General features: G+C 41.1%; 2 protein-coding genes across 6 annotated transcripts in view; both read right to left on the reverse strand.

Annotated features, from left to right (window-relative positions):
* The window catches only part of CTDSPL (CTD small phosphatase like), a 116,836-nt gene that overhangs the window by 74,831 nt on the left and 16,683 nt on the right, over window positions 1-25,322 (reverse strand). The window contains exon 1 of one of the 5 annotated variants that reach the window (XM_032861217.1): window positions 21,524-21,581. The exons of the other annotated variants lie outside the window; for them this stretch is intronic. Within the exon in view, the coding sequence (XP_032717108.1) occupies window positions 21,524-21,572 (49 nt within the window). The 5' untranslated portion in view covers window positions 21,573-21,581. Of the gene's footprint in view, window positions 1-21,523; window positions 21,582-25,322 lie in introns of those variants that run through there. 5 annotated transcript variants of the gene reach the window in all.
* Window positions 7,071-7,841, reverse strand: LOC116869761 (non-histone chromosomal protein HMG-14-like). The gene has a single exon (XM_032861218.1). It carries the CDS (start codon window positions 7,540-7,542, stop codon window positions 7,249-7,251), a length of 294 nt encoding a protein of 97 aa, XP_032717109.1. The 5' UTR covers window positions 7,543-7,841; the 3' UTR covers window positions 7,071-7,248.

A 25,322-nucleotide genomic window follows, 5' to 3' on the forward strand; every position in this document is an offset into this window, starting at 1 on the left:
GGGGTGGGGGAAGCAGGCTCCCTGCTGAGCAGAGAGCCCCATGTGGGGCTCGATCCCAGGATCCTGAGATCATGACCCGAGCCAAAGGCAGAGGCTTATCCCACTGAGCCACCCAGGCGCCCCTGTCTCACGGTCTTAAGCAAGCCAGCCATCTTTGCCTGGCTCTGGCATTTGACTCTCAGGGCCCAGAGAGGCCCAGCTGGGCCTGTACCTCCCTGTTACTCAACTTCAGGGGAACAGAGTTTCCTGGAACAGAACTCCTGCGCATTTCAAGGTGCATGGCGCCCAGGTCCCTACAGTTGTTCAGAGCTATGTACCTGAGACTCTGATATAATATATCTGTGTGGGGACTGGGATCCATTAGCACCTGCCACAGCCACAGGTCTCTATCGAGGAAAGAAGCCACAGTGTGTCCTGTGGCTAAAGGGTGACTGGGGACCACTGGAGAGGCCTGGTGTAAGACTCTGCCTGTGATGCTCCTCATGAGTGATGACTGTTTGACCCAAGACATCACCTCTTTGGGGGGGATTTGACTGTGAGACACAGCAGTGGCAGCAAGGACAGAAGCTGGGTGAGACAGTAAAGATGGCAGTAGAAGCAAGAGAAAAATGTAGCAAAGAGCCCAGCTTTGCATGGCTGGAAGAATCCCCAGGGTAAGGAGCCCTGGAAGCCCAGTTCTAAAGTGATGGCCTGACAGTGGGTACTTAGAGTTCCTGATACATCCTGAGTGATGAGGTGTTAAGGGGCCTGCTGGGAAGTACAGAGGCCCTGAGTGAATGGGGTGTATGTGGCTGGGACCCAGGCCTGAGGGTCCCCCTTGTCCCAAGGAGCTCCCATATGCTGACAAACTGGACACACCTCCTAGAGGTTGAAAAAGCCCGACTAGAATAGGAAGGAATTATTACCACAGGAACAACTGAGCTTCCAAGATATTAAATGACTTGCTGATACAGCCACTGATGCCAGCTCACCCATCAAACATCCCCCTGCCTCCCTTTCCAACAGAACACTGACCTCTTTAGGGACAGCAGTGCGTGCAGCTGAAACTTCTCCCAAAGAACCCCTTACACCTAAGTGGCCACATAACAGACTTCTGGCCAATCAGACATAAACGAGCATTTAGGAAAAAGCTTCTGCCTTCCTGATGGAGCGATTGGCCCTGCTTTCTGCCCTACTTCTTCTTCCTGCTTCAGATGCAGCAGCCATCTGCCACCATGAGGAGGAAAGCCACGTGCCAGGGACAGAACAGGTAGGAAGGTAAGAGACTGAGTCCCTGACGACACTGTGTGAGCCCTGGACTGGCTCCTTCCAGAATTCTCATTGTGTCTGAGAAATAACTACTTACCTTTTTTTTTTTTTCCTGAAGATTTTATTTATTTATTTGACAGAGAGAGAGATCATAAGTAGGCAGAGGTAGGCAGAGAGAGAGGAGAAAGCAGGCTCCCCGCCCAGCAGAGAGCCCGATGCAGGGCTCGATCCCGCTGAGATCATGACCTGAGCCGAAGGCAGAGGCTTAACCACTGAGCCACCCAGGCGCACCACTACTTACTTACTTAAGCCACTCTTGGTTGGGTTTTCTGAGTTTTGCAGCTAAATGCATTCCGGATACATCTGCCAGGTCACAGAGCTGCTGGTAAATGGCGGGACTGGGCTCCAAACACCCTGTATATTCTCAGAGCCTATCCTGCTTGTTTTCCAGGGGGCAGCACTACTTCTTGCTCTCAGAACAAAGGGTCTGCAAATTCAATAAGATGCTGTATGTAAAGCACTTGACACATCATAGCAGATACCCAATAAATATTAGCTACTGTTGTTGTTGTTATTATTATTAGGCCAAGTAGACTCCAAGCCATTTCAAGCTCCTCTGTTTTAGTATCTATGACCACAGCCAATTGGGAACCCATTAAAAGGTATTCTTTCTGAGAAAAAGAGAGTGAGGAAGGGTTAGGTCCTTGGGCCTACCGGGGCTACTGGGAACAGGGGTTGTCCCCTGAGACGGACTCCCATTCTCAGAGCCTGCCTGTACCCTGGGAAGGGCAGCACACATACAGAGTGGCTCCTGCCATCATCAGTGAATTGGAAGACTCCCATTCTGTTCCTTCAGTCTAGACCCAGCATCCACAGAAAGCCAGACAAAGGCCCTAACAAGGCTCAGTTAGGGGTATCAGGCACCGTGGCAAACTTAAGCATTTCTCTTCCTTCCCCAGACACAGAAGTGTATCTCCTACAACCAAGGATATTGTTGCTTTTACAAAAGAACATTGGAAACAATCTAAAAGTCTAAGAGCGAGGTACTTTTTTTTTTATTAACATATAATGTATCATTAGCCCCAGGGGTGCAGGTCTGTGAATCGCCAGGTTTACACACTTCACAGCACGCACCTTTACACACTTCACAGCACGCACCATAGCAAATACCCTTCCCAATGTCCATAACCCCACCACCCTCTCCCTAGCCCCCTCCCCCCAGCAACCCTCAGTTTGTTTTGTGAGATTAAGAGTCTCTTATGGTTTGTCTCCCTCCTGATCCCATCTTGTTTCATTTATTCTTTTCCCACCCCCCAAGCCCCCCACGTTGCATCTGCGAGGTACTATTTTAAAAAGTGATGCTATGTCCACAGAAGAGATTGAATATTCTATAGTCATTAAATATGATATTCTCTAAGGGTTATTACAATTTGAGAAAAACTCTCATGTGAAAAATAGCTGACATATTAAGCTATCCATGTGCTATACTTCCCATGATCCCCTTATGACATTATACATGCACATATGTAAGTGAAATTCAAAAGGCAAGGAGAGTAATAAAAAAGCTAGCAACAATTAACGCCTTTAAGTTGTGGTATTATGCATGACTTTTTTGTCTCTACATTTTGTATGTTTTCTATGATTTCTGTAGTTTCTTTTATAACCACAAGAAAAATTGTTATAAATAAACTGAAGAAAGGGGAAAGCGAATTAGTGACTGAAGTTGTAATATTGTTGTTACTATTTGGACAGGATATCTGGCTTCAAAACATGCTATTTGCTAACAGCCAGAAAGCAGATATTTCAGTGAAATACTTTTAAAATGGAAGAGTCTCTGATGTGGCACTCCTCATTTCCCAGCAAAAGAAAAACATCACCCCCCTTAATTGGGGCCTGGGTCTAGAGGCACATCCCTTACTCCTTTGAAGCAGCTCTGATCTGAGACCCCTCTTGCTGGGGATCCCTGAGAGAAGACCCTCCCTGTAAAAGACCATCTCTGCCAAGTTCACAGAGCATAGATATCTGAGACACCTGGAGAGAGGTGGTCTGGTGTTCTGATGAGGTCAGGATTTGGTTTCTCTCCCTATTAAGATGAAAAGTGAACGGATGCTAAGAGATACATTGTCTCTGCAGCTCCATTCTCTGTAAGCATCAAGCCTGAGTCTTTGGAACTGGGAGTAAGCCAGCCAGCAAACCACCACAGCCATGGCAAATTTATTATGGAAGTGCTCTGGGCTACCTTTCTTTCTCTTTTTCTTCCCGAGGAGTTTGTGTTCCCACACCACACAACTTTCTCAGCCTATCCTTTTTTTCCCCACATGAAATGCTTGGACCCAGTGGTCTGGAGGAAAGAGTATCTCCATTATCTTTCCTTCACACCTGACACAGCAGGTGTCCACCTGGACCTGGATACTTAGAGATGGAAAGTTAATTTTTCATCATGCATCCAATGGCTCAATATATATTTTGGGGGACTCTGATCTTTGGGACCAAAGAGCAGAAGGCATCAGATATAATAATAAAACCATTAATAAAAATACTCTTTTCATCCAAAGAAATTGTGTTGTTCCACACAGTTTTAAGATTCCATTTCCTTGCACTCAGGAATTACCAGAATGCTGTAAGCATTCTGTGAGGAGTCTCATTTCAAGTTCAGATTATTCAGACTCATCCGTGACAGATGCAGAACTCCCAGATTCCCATGAAGTGTTTTAAGTTTTCCCCTATAACCCTCATCTGGCTTAACATCACGACATCAGTGATTTTTTCAGAATGTGCAAGTTCAACAGCTTGAAATGTTAAAACTCTGTAAAAAGCAGCATTATCACCCAGCAACAGCTCAGAGCTCTGACACTTGCATACAGGATTTGTAATATGTCTAACAGTACAATCCAGACTTGATGAAGAAAGAATTGGCTAACAGAGTATAATAATATTGCAAGAGGAAATATTTACTCTGTTTGAGCAACAACTTTTTCAAGCGGCCACAAGATCACAGACTGTTGGAACTGGAAGGGCCATGGAGATCCTCTAATCTAATTTCTTCAAATTGAAGCTGGGGCCTGGGCACCCCTCCGAGGGAGCACATGACTGGAACAAAGCCTTACGGTGAGGAGGGGGTCAGGGATCCCATCTGGGCTTCCAGTGTTCCTAGGTACTCCTAAGTAACATTTACGTTAAAGCATCTGTCTCCTGGCCTTGGGCAAAGACACAATGTCTCCCACCTATCTATTGAATAAAATCCAAACCTGGTTTTCAGGGCCCTTGTCTCACCTTTCTACCTTTATTCCACACTCTCCCAACACCTGCACAGGCTCCCTTCTGCACCTGGGATACCATCTCCCCTGCTGAGGCCTTCTGTCCATTGGTATTCAATACATTCCCTCCTTCATGCAGCCACCATGGTTCCTCCAACCTAAAAATGCTCATTCCCCTGAACAACCACACCAGCTTGTCCCTATTGCTAATCGACAATGTATCATACTCTGTACTCTATTATTGGTATGTTTGTTTTATATCCTTCATCAGATTGCAAGTTTCCAGAAGACAGGGAAAATGCTTGATTCATATTAATTAATTAGTTAATTATTCCGTGGTCCTTTGCTTATTAGCAGTGCTCAAGAAACTCAGAACAAATGTGTTCATAGTACATTTTTCTTGTCTATAAAGGCAGATCCAATAAAGGCTCAATTCACTGCACTGCAGTCATTATTTTTCTCTTGAGGTAAAATTTATACTCAATGAAGTGCCCAAATCTTAAATGTATATACACTGAGTTTACATAAATATATATACCTGAGTTAAAAAATCCCTACTTTGCTGTAAGGAACCACTGTTTTGATTTTTCCCTCCACCAAAGATTAGTTTTGCCTATTCTAGAATTTGATAGATATGGAATCAAATACTAAATACTCCTTTTTGTGGAAGGCTTCTTTCACTCAGTTCCTTAGTTTCATACATGTTGCATGTATTAGTAAAATTTTCCTTGATATTGCTAAGTAGCATTCCATTGTATCCTACTGTTTCTGTATTCATTTTCCTACTAATGGGGACACATAGGCTTTATACGTGTTGTCAACATATATTTCAATTTCTCTTGTGTAAATAACTGTGAGAAAATTGCTGAGTCAAATAAGGATATATTTAATTTTATAAGAAATGCTAGAGGGGTGTCTGGGTGGCAGTTAAGTGTCTAACTCTTGATTTCAGCTCAGGTCTTGATCTCAGGGTCAGAGTTCAAAGCCCTGTGTTGGGCTCTACAATGGGTATGGATGGAGCCTACTAAAAAAAAAAGGAAGGAAGGAAGGAAGGAAGGAAGGAAGGAAGGAAGGAAGGAAGGAGGGAAGAAAGAAAAAAGAAATGCTAGAGCTTTCCAAACTGGTTATATCATTTTACATTCCCACCAACACTGAGAGCTCCAAGTTGCTTGTGGGAAGGTATTTGACATTGAACTAGAATTTTTTTTATAGACATAGGGCTATTCAGATTTTCTGTTTCATCAGGTGTCAGTTTGTTTGTTTTTTAAATAGACTTATTTATTTGCAAAAAGGAAAGAGAGACTGTGCAAGCATGGGGAAGGGCAGAGGGAGAGGGAGAAACAGACTCCCTGTTAACCAGAGAGCCTGATGCAGGGCTTAACCCCAGGACCCTGGGATCATGACCTGAGCCAAAAGCAGACGCTTAACCAACTGAGCCACCCAGGTGCTCCCAGGTGTCAGTTTTGATGAGCTGTATTTTTCAAATAATTTATAGAATTCATCTAAGTTGTTAAATTTTTTTGGCATAAAGTTGTTCCTAAGATTCCCTTATTAATTTTTTAATGTCTGCAGGATTGGTAACACCTCTTTCATTCTGGTTCTTGGTAATGCATGCTATCTATATATCTAATCAATTTTATTGATCTTTTAAAAGACAAAACATTTGGATTTATGGTTTTTCTCTACTTTTTTTCTATTTTCCAGTTTACTGACATGTTCTTATCTTTTTTCTTTCATAACTGAGTTTTTATTGGATCAGTAGAAACATTTCAATTTGTATACAATTCTTAACATACATACTGAAAATCTTAAAAGTCATGTAGTTATGATTCTTTTCTAAAAGTTATTCCAGTGACCTTCCAGCTTAAAATTTGAAGGCTAATTTTCCTTAACAGTATGTCAAGTATCAGTATCTTCAAATGTTAATACACTATCATCTGTTAAGTCATGTGAATTTATAATTTAATACCACATACACTACATTCTCAAATTTTCAATCTTGCACAGCACATTAACAAGTTACTAGGAAAATTGGGACTACCAGACCAAGATGTTACAGAGTACACAAAATTCTGACAGGGAGAGCCAAGATCAAGGAGTGGTTTTCTTTAGGAAACAATTCTACCAAAAACAACATGCAAATAGAAGTAATTTAAAATGTTCAAGACATATTAAATTCATGACTGACTCCAAAATGCCATTTAGTATGCTTGGTATTATAGGATATAAGAACTACCCCACCTATGGAAAGTTGAGCTGACACACAAGACAATCAAAGTCTCCCATATTCAATATCTCACTATTCTTTGGTTGTACCAAAAAATGAACAACCAACAAATGATTTCACCTCTGATAAAAAAGCATTTACCCTTAAAAAATAGGATGAGGGGCACCTGGGTGGCTCAGTGGGTTAAAGCCTCTGCCTTCAGCTCAAGGCATGATCCCAGGGTCTGGGGATCGAGCCCCGCATCGGGCTCTCTGCTCAGTGGGGAGCCTGCTTCCTCCTCTCTCTCTCTCTCTCTCTCTGCCTGCCTCTCCGCCTACTTGTGATCTCTCTCTCCGTGTCAAAGAAATAAATAAAATCTTAAAAAAAAATAGGATGAAGTGGGATTCTCTCTTTCTTAAAACTGTTTCTAGAACTACTAAAAAAATTGGATTTATGAAACAGTTGATAAAAATATTTCTCTGGATTGTACAAGAAGGGAGACAGGGGGCACCAGTAAGACATGGTATATGATATTAATCAGATGGCTTCTTTCTCTCTTGTTTTATCAGGGGCTGGACTCTCCTCATTTTTAGTTTCTCTGTTTTCTGCAGGTAAGTCTTTCGTTTCTTGGTTAGGTACTTCAGCCTCTTTTCCCTTTGCTCCCCTTTCCCCCTCTGTAGGCACCTTTTTGTCTGAAGATTTATCCTCTCCTGCTGCCTTTTTTTGCTTCGTTTTCACTTTTGCAGGTGCAGGTTTAGCTGATAACCTCAACGATCTCTTGGGCTCCTCTTTTGCTGCCCCCTTGCAGGAGTGGACCTTCCTCTTGGGCATCGTGGTGGGAAGTGGGCGAGTGCCTGGTGCCTGTGCCTGTGGGGCCAGGTGTGTGCAGAGCCTTTGTGAAGCTGGGTGGCCTGGCTGCTGCTGCTCCTCCCCACTGTTCTTATCTTTTTCATGTCTTTCTTACTACCTATTTTAGATATTATTCTTAAAAAGAAACCTTCAGTCATTGAGTTTTAGACCTGTCTTTTCTGATATGGTAGCCAATGACCACATGTGGGTATCTAAATTTAAATTAATTTAAATTAATTAAAAATTAAAGCCACACATGATTAGTGGCTATCAGAGTTGACAACACAGATAGAACATTTCCATTGCCATAGAAATTTCTGTTGTACAGCGCATTTAAGATTTTTCTTTTTGAGGTGCCTGGTTAAACCACCAACTCTAGATTTTGGTTCAGGTCATGATCTCAGGGTCATGGGATCAAGCCTCTAGCCAGCTCAGCGCTTAGCAGAGACTCCTTTGGATTTTCTTTCTCCTTCTCCCTCTGCCCCTCCTCTCTCTCTGGTAAGTAAATAAATAAATAAAAATAAATAAAATCTTTTAAAAATTGTTATAAAATTTATAAAAATTGTTTTATAAAACAAACATTTAAAGCTCTAAAATTTCCTCTAAGTACCGCTTTAGCTGCATCCTATAAATTTTGATGTTATATTTTCATTATCATTTAGTTAGAACTATTTTTGAATACCCTTATGATTTCTTCTTTGAAACACAGATTATTTACAAGTGTGTTCCTGAATTTCCAAACATTTGGGGTTTCTCAAGATATATTTCTGCTATTGACTTCTAATTTAATTCCAATGTAGTCAGAGGATATACTACATTCTTTACATATTCCAAATTTTTAAACTTTATTGAGACTCGTTTTATGGTTCAGCATTTTGACTGATGTGGTAAACATGCTATGTACAACTAAAAAGAACGTGCATCCTGTTGCTGAATGTAGTACTCTACAAACACCAATCTGGCTTACGTCTTCATCTATGCCTTTTACTGATGTGTGTGTGTGTGTAACTGATCTATCAGTTGCTGACAGTGGGAAAATCTCCAACTCTGATTGGGTAATTTTTTGTTTCCCTTTAATTCTGTGAATTGGTATGTAAGTTGCTGCCTGGCAACTTTCAGTTGGCTAGTATGAAAAAGAAACTTTGACTAAAAGATTTAACAAAGAAGCTTCTGCTATCTCATTAATATGCTGAAGTATACAAAGAACTATGTTGCTTATTTGTTATGTTAACAGTAGTTTACTAAGACCCTAAAAATGACAGTTTCCTCTAGAAGTTTTCAAGTCCCATGTCTTCATTTACTTATAGATATATTTTTCAAATTTGCTAATCTGAACTAATTATAGGAGGGAGCAGTTTGCATTTCAAATGTTCTTTAAAAAGTGTGCTTTTGGTTCTACCTCTGGTATGGGCAAGTTAGCTCCTACTGGACCAATTCTCCTGGAAAAAGATGTACACTCAGACAAAATATAAAAACAATTGCCTGAAGCACTGGAGAAAGACAAAAAATAGGGAGACTGCAGGAGGGCTGAGATGTGGGAGAAAGGAAAAGACACAGATGGGGTTCTCAATTTTATAGCTTTTAGCCTGGTCGGAGGCTGTGGTCAGTGCCATGCTGAGTGGCTAAAACTCCAACAGAAAGCATGCAGTCTTTCAGAGACAGATTTTGGGACCACCACAGCCACTGGAAAGTGAAAAGGGAATCCCAGAAAGAATAGAGCCAGAAAGAGAAAGCCTCAAATTCTGTGTAAAAACTCTGTCCAAATCTCCTAGACATGCATGCATGGGACAGACTCTCAGCAACCTACCTAAGGATAAAATAACTGAGCCAAGAACTGAGATGCTTAGCCCAGTGGCCAAGGTTTGTGGTTTTAGTTCAACCAAGGTAATCACAAGCTAAGGCAAAAACCAAAATAAAAAATAACCTCCCTCAACCCTGTGAAACCTCTTCAGAAGAATATAATAGAATCCAGAGTCTCCATAATGTAGTAGTACAATGTTTAGAATACAATCTGAAATTATTAAACATACACAGAAACAGGAAAATTTCTTTTTTCACCCTCAAGAAAAAATTTCTTTTTTCACCCTCAAGAAAAAAGACAATCAACAGCAATCCCAAGATAACCCAGATGTTGCAATTAGCAGATAAGGATTTTAAAGCAGCTATTATAATTATGCTCAGTGGCATAAAAGAATATATGAAATATACAGAAAATCTTGGCAGAGAAATAGACTATAAAAGAGAACCAAATGGAAGTTCTACAATTAAAAAAAAAACTATATACAAAATTTTCAAAAAAAAAATCACTGGTGAACTTAATCGAATGGAAATGATATTGGAAAGTGTCAGTGATCTTGAAGACAAACCAATGGAAATTACCCAATCTGAAGAACAGAGAGAAATAAAAGAATGAATTAAAAAACAAAAACAAAAACACAGAACATCAGACCTGTACGACAATACCAAAAGGTGTATCATAGTGGCCAACAGAAAAATGAAAAGATGTTCAACATCACTCATCATTAGGAAAATGCAAATCAAAACTACAATGAGATATTCTTCACACCTATCAGAATGGCTAAAATCAAAAACGCAGAAAACAACTATTGGCAAAGAGGTGAAGAAAAACTCTTGCATTGCTGATGGGAATGTAAAGTGGTGCAGCCACACAGAAAACAGTATGGAAGTACCTCAGGAGGTTAAAATAGAATTACCCTATAATCCAGTAATCATACTACTGGGTGTCTACCTGAGAAATTAAAAAAACACCAATTCAAAGGAATACATGCGTCCCTATGTTTATAGCAGCATTATTTACAAAAGCCAAATTTTAGAAGCAGCTCGAGTGTCCATCAATAGATGAATGAATATAGAAGAGTTGGTACACATATACAATGGAGTATTATTCAGCCATAAAAAAGAACGAAATCTTGCCCTTTGCAATGGTATGGATGGAGCAAGAGCATATAATGTTAAGTGAAATAATTCAGTCAGAGAAAGACAAATACCATATGATTTCACTCATATGTGGAATTTAAGAAACAAACAAATGAGCCAAAGAAAGAGAAAGAGAGAGATAAACCAAGAAAAAGACTCTTAACTACAAACTGAGAGTTACTGGAGGGGAGTTGGGTGGGGAGATGGGTGAAGTATGTGATGGGGATGAAGGAGTGCACTTGTGATGAGCACCAAGTGTTGTATAGAATTGTTGAACTGCTATATTGTATACCTGAAACTAATAAAACATCATATGTTAACTACACTGGAATTAAGAGAATAAGTCAGTCTATCATAGGTATAACCATAGCCTCAGAAGGAAAAGAGAGAAAGAATGGGGCAGAAAAATATTTGAAGAAATAATGGTTGAAAATTCTCCAAATTTGGTATAAAACCTAAATTTACAGATTTTAAGAAGCTCAATGAACTCTAAGCAGGATAAATAAAACCAAAGATAAAGACAGGAAAATCTTGAAAGCAGCCAGAGAAAAAGGATAAATTCCATAAAGTCAAAAATGATAGTGACCACTATCATATCCAGAGACCACTGACTTCTCACCAGAAACCAAGGAAGCCAGGAGATGGTAAAACAGCATCTGGGGTAAAACAAACAAACAAACAAACAAACAAAAAACAAAACTCAACCCAGAATTCTGTATCCAGTGAAAATATTCTTTAGGAATAAAGTGAAGTAAATATATAGTATATTGGTCATATCTTTCAGTTAAAGCTTTCAATTCTACCCTGCAAGTTTTTAAGCTATGCAGCGGTTTGCACACCAATTCACAGAAACTTTAAAACACGTGTTTTAAAATGAACAGTAATTTTTTAAAAAATCATGTGAAGTGGGCAGGGGAAGATCAACAAAACAACCTGTCCTGAGTTTTTCCTGAAATGGTAAATAGTGGGTAAGAAGCTATTTCTACGTAATCTGATCTAAGTCTGGAAATCATTTACACTCCACCAAGATTTCCTGGTCTCAACAGTCTCTTCTCCTCCCTCCTTTCCCACAAGTATGCCACTGGGAAAGGGAGGAATAGTTCAATTTATGCCTCTTCACATTATTCAGACCTACAGACAGAATGCAGAACTATTAAAAGCTCACTTACTAAGAGTTCAAAATGAAGGGTGGGCAAGGTATGAGGCTCAAGAAAAGAAAACAGGCCAAGGTAGCCTGAAAGGACACATTCAAGTTGGAGAATTAACTGCAAAAGGTTGAGATTGAGTCAATATTTGCATTAGAAATCTCAACCTGAACTAACATGTTTGTTGGACTTGTTACTCCAGAAATAGTTCCCAGGAGAGCTCCGGAAGTGTGACCTTCTCCTGCACATCTGCTCTGACTTTTATGAGTTCTCTTAATACTTTTTTAAGCTGCTGCTAAGTGTTAATTTTTGTTCAAGGAAGGATTACCAAACAACCTGTTAGCAACACGAAGATTCCCTTCATACTCGCCTTCCTTAAACCGAGAAGCAGACTGTTTTCCAAACTGCTAACATCCCAAGCTGACTGCCAAACACAGTCATTAACCAGCCTCTGACATCTAAACAACAGCTGTGTGCTGTCCTGCTAAAGGACAGCCTCACCCAGACAGTGAGCCTCCAAAGGTCAGCTGTGTCCTGCAGCAGGAAGTCCACGCCATGGTTGGTGGCACATGCCGGCACAACGGAACAGTCTATGTTTGTCCCAATTCCCTTTCCTCCCCTTTGGCTAATCTTCACTGATCATAAATGTTCAGCCTGCCTTGCACAGGAAGCGGGGGCCTTCAACTTCATCCTGCTCACTCATGCAGTTCTCGCTCTTACACAAACTCTTTTCACTGAAGATCACCTTAGAGTTGCCACTGAAAATGGTGCTGATGACAGAGGACCAGAAGACAAAGTGAAAACACATGTCTCCAAAACAAGCACATTTAAAAAATATTCATTGTCAGGTACTCTTCCAGGGCTTTTTACAATATCCTCACCCTCTACTCCCATAAGGATCATCCCTCCCAGTTACTAGGTAGGGAAGCTGCCGCCGTTCAGAGCCATTTACATGAACTGCCTGTGGTCACGAGGCTTTGGAGGGATACTGTGAGATCATCCAGCTCTCTTTAACTCAACTCCAAGGGTCTTCCTACTCTGGCAACCTTCAAGAATATAAACACCCTTCAAAATTCCAGCTAGATTAAAAAAACAAAAAAACCTGTCATACTGATGGGAGGTAGGTGGAAAGTTGATTTAAAAATTTACCTGGAGGAGTAGATGCATAGGAATAGCTAATGTCATTTCAATAATAATAATGTAGGACTTTCTTTTGCAGATATAAAAAAACGTGTTATAAGGTTGATGCATGAAATTGTGGTATTTGTTGACCCACCCAGTGACAGGCTGATAGGAAGCACTCAATAAACACTAGCTATCATTAGTATAATATGCTAAATAGATTACATACTATCTTACTTAACTTTTTTCATAGGGACCCTCTGAGGACAATTTTATTCCCCTACTACATATCAGGAAACTGAGGCACAGAGTTTAAATAACTTGCTACAGGTCACAAAGTATGGACTATCTGGAACCTGAACTAAGCCTGTTTGATTTCAGAATTAAGGATGTTATTGCATCAAGAATATTAATATCAAAAGTCTAGAAGAATCCAAATGTCCATCAACAGGGGGCTTAAATAAATGAAGGCGCATCCTTATAAAGAATATTTCTGAGAATGAGGTAAATCTATATAATATGAAAAGATGTCTATAATATATGTCAACAGAAAAAAGGTGCTTTGCATAGGTTAGATCTCATTTTTGTTGAACAATAACCATATATGTTGAGTCGTGGTTGTTTGCAAAGATACGTGCACGTATATGTATGCTGTATACATGTATGTCTACATATGTCTATGTTATATAAAGTTGTATATACATACATATATACCTTTTTCCTATGAATGGGATTAGGATGGGGAAATCCTTTTCTAACATACTTTTGTATTGTTTCAATCTGTTAGAAGCACGTATTACTTCCGTAATAAACCAACAAGATTTTAAAAAATGGCTCACTACAGGGGCGCCTGGGTGGCTCAGTGGGTTAAAGCCTCTGCCTTCGGCTCAGGTCACGATCCCAGGGTCCTGGGATCGAGCCCCGCATCAGGCTCTCTGCTCACCAGGGAGCCTGCTTCCTCCTCTCTCTCTGCCTGCCTCTCTGCCTACTTGTGATCTCTGTCTATCAAATAAATAAATAAAAAATCTTAAAAAAAAATGGCTCACTACCTAAAAAATAAAAGGTGTTCTTTTCGAAAAAGAACACTTCCATAAACAGGTTAAACCTTGGCTAACTGAAAGTGCAAGGGGTCCTTCCCAGCTAGGAGTGTGGTACAGTCATTTCCACTGTAAAACTGTACTCCAAGCCTGCGAGAGAGGAGAGTCTGGGCTTTACTGCAGACCCATGTACACAAACAGCTGTGTCCCAGCTTGCGGCTGGCCTGGTGCCCTGCACACACCTGTGTGTAGGAGTAGAAAGGCTCTTTCCTGTGCAGTCACTTCTTTCAGCGAGTGTTGGTCATTACGAGTAGAGTATAGAGAACTGAATGGCTGCTTAAATACAGCCATGATCTGGGTGGTCCAATTCTAAGAGACTCGGTGAGTCCAGATGGATTAGTCTAGACTGGGATAGGCCCCAGATTTATGATAAGTCACCTCCAGTGAGTAGGGGTGATACTGGAGAGGTTACCCCTGGGAGGGAAATCTGGTCGAGTCTATGTTTTCTAGGTGGATCAGGTTGGCCATCTCCAGGTTGGGCAAGCCTGGAACCCTTAGTACCACTCCCCAACTCCAACCTGGGCAGTGGTGAAAACAGGACAGCCTGGTGTACCCACCGGTTAACTCTACTCCCTGGGGCTGGCCTTGAGACACCCCGAGTCACACCAACAGCCTTCATGGGGTAAAAAAGTAGAATCGTCATCTGATGCCAGATCCAGCTGGATGCATTTTGGATAGAATTTCCCTGAAGCTGTCTCAATAACAAAGTGCCAAATTGTTTTCTAAATTCATCTATGAAGGGGATTTTCTCCTTCCTTCCTTCCTTCCTTCCTTCCTTCCTTCCTTCCTTCCTTCCTTCCTTCCTTCCTCCGCACTCCCTCCCTCCCTTCCTGTTAAGAGGCACACACCCCTGCTCTGTCTTATAACCTCACCTGAAACCTGGTATGACTGGAGCAGGAGACAGCCTAGTCACCTGCCAGGGGACAAGAAGGATATCCTGTGACAAGGAACCTGGAGACAGAGAGCCTAGATCCAATCAAGACTTTGTGTGCCGTCATCTACCACACAGGTGATGCCTGTGCCGGCAAAAGCTTATTGAATGATGCACGCTTGAATTTCCCACTGATGGACAAACTTTGGACCTTTTATTTTATTTTTTAAATAATTTTCATTTAAAAAAATAATTTTCATTTTTATCAGAGCAGACAAAATCCCATGGTTTAAATAAAACACTTTTTTTTAAGATTTTATTTATTTATTTGACACAGAGAGACACACAGCGAGAGAGGAAACACATGCAGGGGAGTGGGAGAAGAAGAAGCAGGCCTCCCACTAAGCAGGGAGCCTGATGTGGGGCTCAATCCCAGGACCCTGGGATCATGACCTGAGCTGAAGGCAGACGCTTAACGACTGAGCCACTCAGGTGCCCCTTAAATCAAATTTTTTAAAAATACTGAATTAAAAAACTACCAGGCAAACACTGAGGCAAACACTTTCAATGCTTTTAGTTTTTTTAAAAAACAAATAATATGTCAATATTGCCATTTCTTGGTTTATCTATTTATCCTTCATCTATTTATTTTGTTATAATAATTAAGATTTCAGCTCTTTTACACCATCTACCACATTTCCCCTTCCTTTACATTATAATGAGGAAGAACTCTTCACTGAAAAGCCAAGTTTACTCTGATTTTTTTTCTGTGTACCATTTTTTCCTTGTAGTTAACATTTTCCTTTTTATTTAATTTGTTTAATCTTCTATGCACTTTTATTCAAATTCTTCTGAACACCCTGCCTGAATTATCAAAAAATATTATTTTCCAAATGGCCAGATATGTCTGATAATCTGTGAATTCCAAAACAGCTGAGCCAATTTTATACACACTGGGCTTCTCTGTACCACCATTTTCTTGTGTTGGTTCCCTGCCTTCTGGATTCTGTTTCTTTTGCCTTTTTTATTTATTTCCTCATTTTGCTGAAGTATTTAGTCTGGTTGTTTCCTAGAAAAGGACCCACAGGAAGCAAAGTTTTGAGTCCTTGCAGATTGAAAATGTCTTTGTTCTATCTTCACAAGCGACTGAAAGTACAGCTGAGTATAAAATTCTAAATGGAAAATTTCCCTCAAAGTTTTTGTTGACTTTGTTCCATTGTCTTGTAGCTTCCAGTACTGTTGTTAAAAACTCTGCTAGCTTTCTGATTTTCATTCATTTGTTTGTGACAAGTTTTCCCGCTCTAAAAGCTTTTATAATTCACTGTTTAGTCTAGAGTTTTAAATGTTGATCACAATACATGTGGGTGTGAGCCATTTTTTTTTCATTTGTTGTACTTTTCTTCTTAAGATTTTATTTTTTTAAGTCATCTCTACACTGAAAGTGGGGCTCAACCTCACAATCCTGAGATCAAAAGTTGTATGCTCCACTGACTGAGCCAGTCAGGGACCCCCCATTCATTGCATGTTTTAATCTAGAGTGCCTTGACTTGATCTTCAGTTCTGAAATTTCTCTTGTATTTTTCTTGGATAATTTCCTCCTTTCTATTTCTGTGTTCCTTCTCCTTGGAATTCTTATTAGTCAGACATTAAAACTCCTGGATGTGCTAATAAAAATTTTCAAATATTATTCTTCCCTGGTTTTCTCTGTTCATTTTTTCATTTTACCTTTTGGAAACACCCTGATTTTGTTTTCCAGTCCTTTGTCATACTTAACAAGTGATTAAGTTAGTTACATTAAAAAAAAAAAGGGATATTATTTATTTATTTGACAGAGAGTGAAAGCAAGAGGGAGCAAGAGAACATACACAGAGGGAAAGGGAGAAGCAGACTCCCTGCTGAGTAGGGAGCCTTGATGCAAGGCTGGATCCCAGGATCATAGGATCATGACCTGAGCTGAAGGGAGCCGCTTAACCAACTGAGCCACTCAGGCGCCCTAAGTTAGTGACATTTTTATCTTTGAATATCTCCTTCTTGTTCTCAAATATGCTAATTCACTTTTTAAAAACTTTATTATGAAAAACTTCAAACTGGTATTCAAAATAATGTCTTACACACATGTGCTCAGTCTGTGCAGTCATCGTCCTTCCTCTAGAGCACAGTGTGGTCCATGCCTTGCACGGGAGGTATCGCGTGAATAAATAAAGATGACAGCTAGCTAAGGCCTCCTCGCTGCTGCCTGCCACCCAGCCATCAGGCTAGCATTCTGATTTCCCCGCACTGCCTGGACAGGCCACAATAAAAAAAAATACATACTCATCTCAAATTTTGCTCTCATTTATAAATATTAAAAAATTATTTATTTTAAAAGACCCTGAGGTAAGACAACAATAATTTCCTGGGCCTCGGCCATTCTAGGGACTCATTCCACGGCAGCTTCTTGCTAAGGCGATGGGAGCCTACCAAGTGCAGAGGCAGAGTCAAGGCATTCAACCTGGCCTGGCCCACAGCAGCCCCCTCTGGCATCTTCCCTATCCGTGGATCTAAAGGTCCCTGGTTTGAGCATCATCTCCAGAATGTATGGGCAATAAATGAACGAGTCTGGCTCCTCCTGTGAGATGAGAATGATGCTTGGCCTAAAGATGGTTCCCAAAACAAACTGGTTTTCTAGTCTCTAGAAGCTTGACCCTGAGGTTGTGACAAACACCAAACAGTCTATTTAAATTGGCCAGTCCTCTTTTAGAGAATATCGCACAACTCAAACAGGGCAGTCCAAGAAGTATTTTGGTAGCACATGAGATCACTTGGCAGGTGCTCACGGACTAACATCTCCTACCCCCCTGAAAGCAGTAAACCGCTGGAACTTGCGTTTCAGCACCCTCCCGGGCGCTCCTGTGCTTGGCATCTGAGGGACGGCACCGCTGTGTCTGAAGCACTGAGAGGTTTAACTTGGCACGACGACTGCAGCAAGGTGATGCTTTGGCAACCTCTCAGCTGAGTTTTTGGGGTTTTTTTTACAGACAAGTTTGAAAAACCTATCATTTCAGAGATTAATTCAGCTTTGTATTACGTTAGAGACTGAGGCAATCTTACTTTGAGCCTAAGAACATTACCGAGGGGTGAGAAAACACTGGCAATATGGCTCGTATGAGAAAAAATTTCATACCTCCCATTGGTGTTAGCCTGAGAGTAAATGTCGAGAGATGTTTTTCCTGTTGTCAAGCCAACATGTGCCATAACGGGCATGCACAGATCTCTTGGACCCAAACTTCACAGAGCCTTCACCGCGGCCACGTCTGTCATCTATCACACCCTTCACTCCAGCACTCACACATCTTTTCAAAGCACCTTCTCCCCCACCTTTGGCTCTGCTCATCTGCGTGGTTACAGCCTGTTATGTAACTGCCACTTCTCAAGAACCAAAATGCTGAAGTGCTGTGTATTTCTTAAATTATGCAAGGCTTGACCTTATTGCTAGGAAATACCTGGCATATTTTCATTGTCTTCAGAGGTCCAGGCAGCATTTTGAAGAGCTATTCCCACCTTATTAGTCATTTCTCTGAAGCGGGCTCAGGCAACAAGGAGGGAATTGATAACTCAGACTGATAACTGTCTTGGGCCCTAAGTTGCGCCTTCAGGGTCTCAAGATTTCAACAGAGTTTCCATGAAACAGTGATAGTAACTGCAGGCCCTTACTGAACACTTATGTGCCAAACACAGCTTCTAGTGCTTTCCATGCACTGATGTGGTATCCTCATAACCGTCCTCTGAGGTAAGAATTATTTTTATTTTTCTAACATGATTGCTTTTTATCATTTTTATTCTCACTTTCCAGAAGAGAAAACAGAGGTGAAAGGATGTCAAAGGTCATGCTGCTGGAAATGGTGGAACTGAGATACAAACCCCAGGAGGCAATATGCCTGGAGCCTTGCCCTAATTACTGCACAGACGGCCTTTCCGCCTTGGCATACTGGCCCAGGGCTGCACGGGCCAGGATTTGGAGAGCTTGAAGCACATGTCTGGGTTTGGTTTACTTGGGTGTCCTGCGGCACAGACAGTTGGCAGGCCACAGGGGCTGGACATCCGCAGTTCAGAAGGTGCTCAGAAATACCTCGGCAAGTGGGCTGTTTCCAACAAGAATTCCTCTACACTCAGTATTCCGCCAAGGTATGCCTAAAAGTACTTTGGAAAATAATTTGGCTCCTAGGACCAAATGGCCAAGCATGTCAAGGGAAGGCAGCAGCAGGGGCCCAGGGCATTCTGAACCTGAGGAGGTATGCAGGCTACTGCACAGAGCTGTGGCTGGTATATTCTGGATGGGAAATCTGGTTGTGGGTTAACCCAAACCTCTCCTAACATGGGAAGCTTCAGAAAAGCTTAAAATTGTCTACAGGGGCAATAACAGGGAGCTCAAAACAGAAAAACACAAATTCTACTTCTCAAAGGGTAATCTGAGGATCACCTGTATCAGGGTCAAGTGGAGAGCTGTCTTTGTTTGTTTGTTTATTTGTTTTGTTTATTTAATGAGGAAACTCAGGTTCTACTCCACCCTGACTGAATCAGACAGTTTCCCCTAATTGGGCTTAGAAATCTAGAATTTTAGAAATCTCCCAGGTAATTTTTTTTTTAAGTTTTATTTACTTATTTAACAGAGAGAGGGAGCACAAGCAAGGGGAGCAGCAGAGGGAGAGGGAGAAGCAGGTTCAGCAGGGAGCCTGATGTGGGACTCGATCCCAGGACCCTGGGATCATGACCTGAGCCAAAGGCAGGTGCTTAACCCACTGAGCCACTCAGGCGCCCCTCCTCAGGTAATACTAATGTGCTTTAAAAATTGATAATCATTGCTTTAGGTCTCTGGGGCTTCACATCCAGGTATCACAGAAAGTTTATTTTAAAAGCGAATTTCAATTCAACATGTAGCATTTAGGTCTGAGAATTAGGGTTCTAGTTTCAGCTTTATTAACAGCTTGCTGGTTGACCATGGGATGTCCCTTGGCCTCTCTGAATCTTAGGCTCCTCATCAGTAAGATCAGGGGAGTAGGTTCCTCCCTACTCTAAATCCTGTGCTTCCACTTAAGTGTACTCCAGTATACTCCACACAACTAAGTGTTTACTGAAATGCCACTGATGAGGTCCTAAAAGGGGTGGTCAAGTAAGTATCTAGGAGGCCAAATATCAGTCATTATGGGTTGGAGTGGGGTATCAGGCCTTCGGGGGGGGGGATATTTTGGAATGGAGTGGCTGTCCTAACAGGGGCATCACACTGAGGCGACAGAGACCCAGATCCCAGATGTGAGGATGTGGGAACGTGAGCTGGGAGGGAAATAAAGCATGTTTAAGAAAAGGGAACTATTTGGAAATGAGTGTAGGGAAATAAGATGGTTCCAAAGTTAGAGAAGCCCTTGAAAGTCAAGGGAGGGGATGTAATATACAATGGAACCTACCAAGAGAAGCGACAATGGAAAGTGGCATTTGGGGAAAATGACTGTGTTGGTTTATGCAGGATGGGAAGGGTGGGAAAGGAGCTGGGGCAGGCCTAGGGGCTCAGCTAAAGACAGATTTATGACCCAGAGGACAGGCTTATTGTAGAGATGATGTGGCCTTGACCTGGTCTATGGCAGTAGGAACAGGAGGGGAGAGACATGTCAGTGGAAAAGCTCCAAACCCCTGGGAGAGTGAGTAGTTCTTATGGTTTTCTGTTTACTTGTTTTTGCTTTTTGCTTATCTGTAGTTTCTGTTCTTTCTGTAGTGAGCTGATATCAGCTCTCAGTATCAGCTCATACTGCTCTGGGCTAAGAAAAAGAAACATACAGTTCAGCATTTCCTCTGGGAACCCAGCAGACAAAGCTTTAACCCTCTGCAGCTCAGCCTTTCCTCTCGCCAGCTTGTTTCTCTTTAGAACCCCCTTTCTTATATTGTTTGCCCACTCATCTGCACCCCTTTGTCCCTGCCCCCTCGTCCCTTTGCTTAGAGGCTTCAACGGAGCATTTCTTTTTTTCTGGACAATTCCTCCTACCAGTCTCCTGCATTGCAAACCTGGCTTTGCCCATCAGCCTCAAGGACAGACTTCCTGGATCCCAGCGTTCTGGGTTTTAGGAGGGCAAGTCAGTAAACTCCTTTCTCTCTTGCAGTGACTCCAGACCAGGGCTCCCCCAGCTGTCTTCATCAAGCCTTCTCTGAGGAGTCAGCCTTCTTTCTATCCTTGAAACCAATCTCTCAGTACCTGCCTGAAGACCTTGTTCTCCAGAGTTCCCATCACCACCCTGGAAAGTGCTCCTGTCTATGAGGAAGACCACTGAAACTCCCAGCATCACAATCCTGACCTTCCCAACTTCTACAACCATTCCTGATATTCCATGGCCAGCTAGCCAACCCTGTGTCTCCTGTAACATTTCAAAGTCTGAAACCCCACTTTGACCACGAACACTCATCCTCTGGCTTCTTGGATGTCCATATTCCAACTCAATATCCAGTCCTTAGTATTCTCTCTAATTCACTTTCCTCCCGAGCATCCTGGATTCCAAGGCCAATTATTTAAGTTGTCCTCATCAGTATCCTGAATTTTGTCATCCTCTGAAGCTCTGCGAAGCCTGCTGCTCCACCCTAAAACCTGACACCAGCTGTGCATTCTGCTAGAGGAAACACTTCGCCCTTTCAAAAGTTTCAGTAAGCCTCTGGTCAGCTCAGCTGCCCATATATCCACATCCCTCTCGGAAAGCCAACTTTATGAGAGAACCACCTGCTTCAAGACCCCTGGTCCACTTTCATTTCCCACTCTTGGCAAATGGTCTTACCTCCGATTTCACTAAGAAATCGGCAGCCATGAGTTGTGAACATTCTCATCTTCCTTCTCTTTGGCTCTGACCTTCTTCTTATCTCCAGTCCTCTTTTCCTCCCTTTGGGGAAGGAATGTCGTCCTGCTCCTTTAAGGCTAACTTCTGTGTCGGAATCCAGGCCCTCCTGTCTTTCTAAGGGATTTTACTCAACTGACTGTCCCTTCTTTCTTAAAGCTTCAAGCTTTCCTTCCTTCCTGGCTGTTCTCCATCAGGCAAGAAAAATGCTTTGACACTCCCCTCCCCAACCACCCTCTCATCTTGTGACTGCCAAGCTCTTTAGAAAGTTTTGCTATTTTTGTAGAAATGATGCATGTTCATGCAAACATTTTAAACAATACAGAAGAGCAAAAAGAAAATAACTATTACCCAACACTCTACTACCCATAGATAACTGCTATTAGAAATTTGGTGGCCAGGGCGCCTAGGTGGCTCAGTCCATTAAATGTCTGGCTCTTGATTCTGGCTCAGGTCATAATCTCAGGGTAATGGGACTGAGCCCCAAGTGGGGAATCTGCACTCAGTGGAGAGTCTACCTGAGATTCTCTCTCCCTCTTCCTCTCCTTCTGCCCCACCATCCACTCATGTACTTGTGTGCTCTCTCTCAAATAAATAAATAAACCTTAAAAAAAAAAAAAAAGGAAATTTGGTGACCATGCTTCCAAATGATTTTCTTTGTATACATTCACATATAGAAGTATGTATTAACATAGAAAAGACTACACTGTACATGCTCTTTTGAGACTTGCTTTTAACAACTAATAGTATCCCCCTAATTCTTTTCTATGTCAATGTCCTGTCCTAAGTTTTGTAACCTTAAAAGTTATTCTAGTGAATGTAACCAACATAATTACTTCTCTGTCCCCTATTGATTTGTTTCCAGGTGTTTTTCATTTGCCTGTTTGTTTTTTGTGGCTAAAGATAACACTATGTTGATTATTTTTGCATTTGTGAGATTATTCATGGCAAATTCCTTTTCAAAAATGTTGCTGGGTAGAACATACGCACATTTTGTTTGATATACACTGCAAAACAGTCTTCCAGAAAGACTGTTAATTTCAACTCCCAACAATAGTTGTCATTTCCCTAAACCCTTCTGAACCCCGAGTTTTGTCCATGTTTAAAAATTTTACCTAATACCAAGAATGAAAAAGAGGACAGTGTTACAGATTCTATAGACATTAAAAAAATGTAGATGAAATGGGCACTTTCTAGGAAGAATAAACTGGCCAAAACTTATGAGAGAAGAAATAGAATATCTGAATAGTCCTATATCTATTAAGTAAATTAAATCTACATTTAAAAACCTTTCTACAAAGCAACTCCGGACCTGAAAGGGATTCACCAATGTATACTACTCAATATTTAAAGAAGAAATAACACTAACCTTACACAAATTCTTCCAGAGAATAAAATTCTCCAATTTGTTTTTTGTGGTCAGCATAACCTTGATACCAAAACCTCACAAGGACGTTGAAAGAAAGGAAAACCACAGGCCAATCTCTTTTGGACATCATGACAAAGTTACAGGCACTGTTAATACTACAGTGGTTTATTTCCAGTTATCTTTGTAACTGAGAAAAATTTTAGTTAGGGGTCAAGGAAAATTAAGAATATCTTTCGCTAACCAAGTTGCCAGACTCCCAGAATTCTATTCATGGGCCACTTGGGGATCTGTGGACACCAGGTTAAAAATCCCTTCACTGAAAAACCAGTGCTAGAGGTGGCCCAGGTGACTAGGGAACCAGAGCTCCCATCCAAATGTTGATCCCATCAGTTCAAAGCCTTGTGGGGGCCTCTGTGCAAAGGATGCCACAGGTCTTCAAACACTTTTTCATTTGATTTCTTTTAAGATAACTCCTTTTGATTATTTGCATTTCACACATTTCTTTGTTCTCCTTCCAATATGATTTTACTTTGCTTAATATAAAGGACTTGACTAAACATTTCAATTCCTTTATTCCCGAAAGAAATTCCCATGATAACGGGGTAGAACTGGCAAATCAAGCAAATCACCCCTTTGATGATACCCAAGCTATTTGACTACACATTTGTAAACAGACTGTTTTAAACCAACATAGACTTTTGTGACCAGCACTCTACACAAAGCCAACCTGACTCTAGACTAAGCACTCACAACACCCTTTGAAAGGCACCTGAGAGAAACATAATAGGACTGGAGTGTGACCTGGCTCCAACCTGCATATCTGGCACAGCCAGAGTTAGCACTGAGATCACTTGAACCCCCTCTGGAAAGCTCAATGACCAAGATTTTGGATATCTTCCTGAACACTCTTCCACTGGGAAAAGAACCAAATAAATTCAATAACTGCCTCTTTACCACTTATTCTGAATTTATCTCTATCTAAAGGAGGCAATAATTTTCAAAATTTATCTTAATACTAAAGTCCAGAATTAACATATTTAATTGTGAAATATTTAAACATAAGAGAAGTGCAAGGAATATATATAACAAATGACTATATATTAAGCTACCCAACTACCCAACTCTAGGACCTCTTAAAATCTTGCTGTATTCGTCTCAAAAAAATAGTTCATAAAAAAGCATTCAGTATACAGCTAAAGGTACTTAAATAGTCTTCCCTGATTCCATCCCCTTTCCTCCCTCTTGGGAAATAAGCACCATTATGGATTTGTTCATCAATCCTAAGAATGTTCCTGCAGTTTTACAATATATGCATATATCCATACTCTATGAACTGTTTTTGCATGTTTTCAAATTTATGTATGGCTTCATACTCTGTTACTATGGAACTTGCTTTTTCATTCAATGTTACATTTGAAAATTTTAGTCATGTTAACAGGTGTGACTCTGGTTTATTCCTTTTGATTGATTGCCTTATATGATTTCACTGTGGGCTTCCTGGGGCACCTGGCTGGCTCAGCTGGCAGAGCATGCGACTCTTGAGCTTAGAGTTGAGAGTTCAAGACCCACGTTGGGCACAGAGCTTGTTTAAAAAAAAGAAGAAGGAGGAGGAGGAGGAGGAAAAGAAGAAGAAGAAGAACTGGCTTTCTTTTGGTTATAGTAGTTTCTAGAAAATGAGCCCCTTGTAAGGGAGAACAAGTACTGCTTCAGTGATGCTGCTAAGTTGAATCATCAGCAAGCGGGGGCAGATGTGTATTCTACTAGGAGAGCTCTAGGGTGCACTTAAGCATTTTGCTCTGGCTGTAAAACAGCCAAATCTGGTTCTTTGGCCACATCAGATGACCTATAAGTCACTAAAATCTTTTGATAAACTCCTTTCCGTCTAAAACAGTTCAGATGGATTCTGTGGTTTGCCACTGAGAACTCTGACCAGTACAATGGGATTCAAGCATCTTTAAGAGCCTTCTTAGTGCTCTTTCCTTCCAAAAACATCTCAAAACTCCACTTCTATTTAATGACACACCTAGAAACAGTGTGTAAATAATAAGAGGCAAACCTATCACTTCTCCCAGAATCCTAGAGATAAAAACGATTGGCTTTTACTTTAACTTCTCATTTCTAACTGTTTACGATACACAAACAAATATGAAGCAGGTGAAGAGTTAACAGTAAGTAAGACTCAAGGAAACAGAATCTGTTATATAAATAACAGAGCATGAACTGTAAGAAAATGTGGCCTGTCAACTTGGGTGAGCCCTAGAATTTCTCCTGTTAAATATGCTACATCTGGCAGAAGCAAAAAGAAGCATCTCTTGGAAAAATATGGTTGCTGTCTTTCAAGATGTAAATCTTTTGAGCTTACAGTATTCTCCA

This window comes from Lontra canadensis, unplaced genomic scaffold (genome assembly GCF_010015895.1).
Source record: "Lontra canadensis isolate GAN:19392208 unplaced genomic scaffold, GSC_riverotter_1.0 scaffold20, whole genome shotgun sequence".
In the NCBI taxonomy this organism is placed as follows: domain Eukaryota; kingdom Metazoa; phylum Chordata; class Mammalia; order Carnivora; family Mustelidae; genus Lontra; species Lontra canadensis.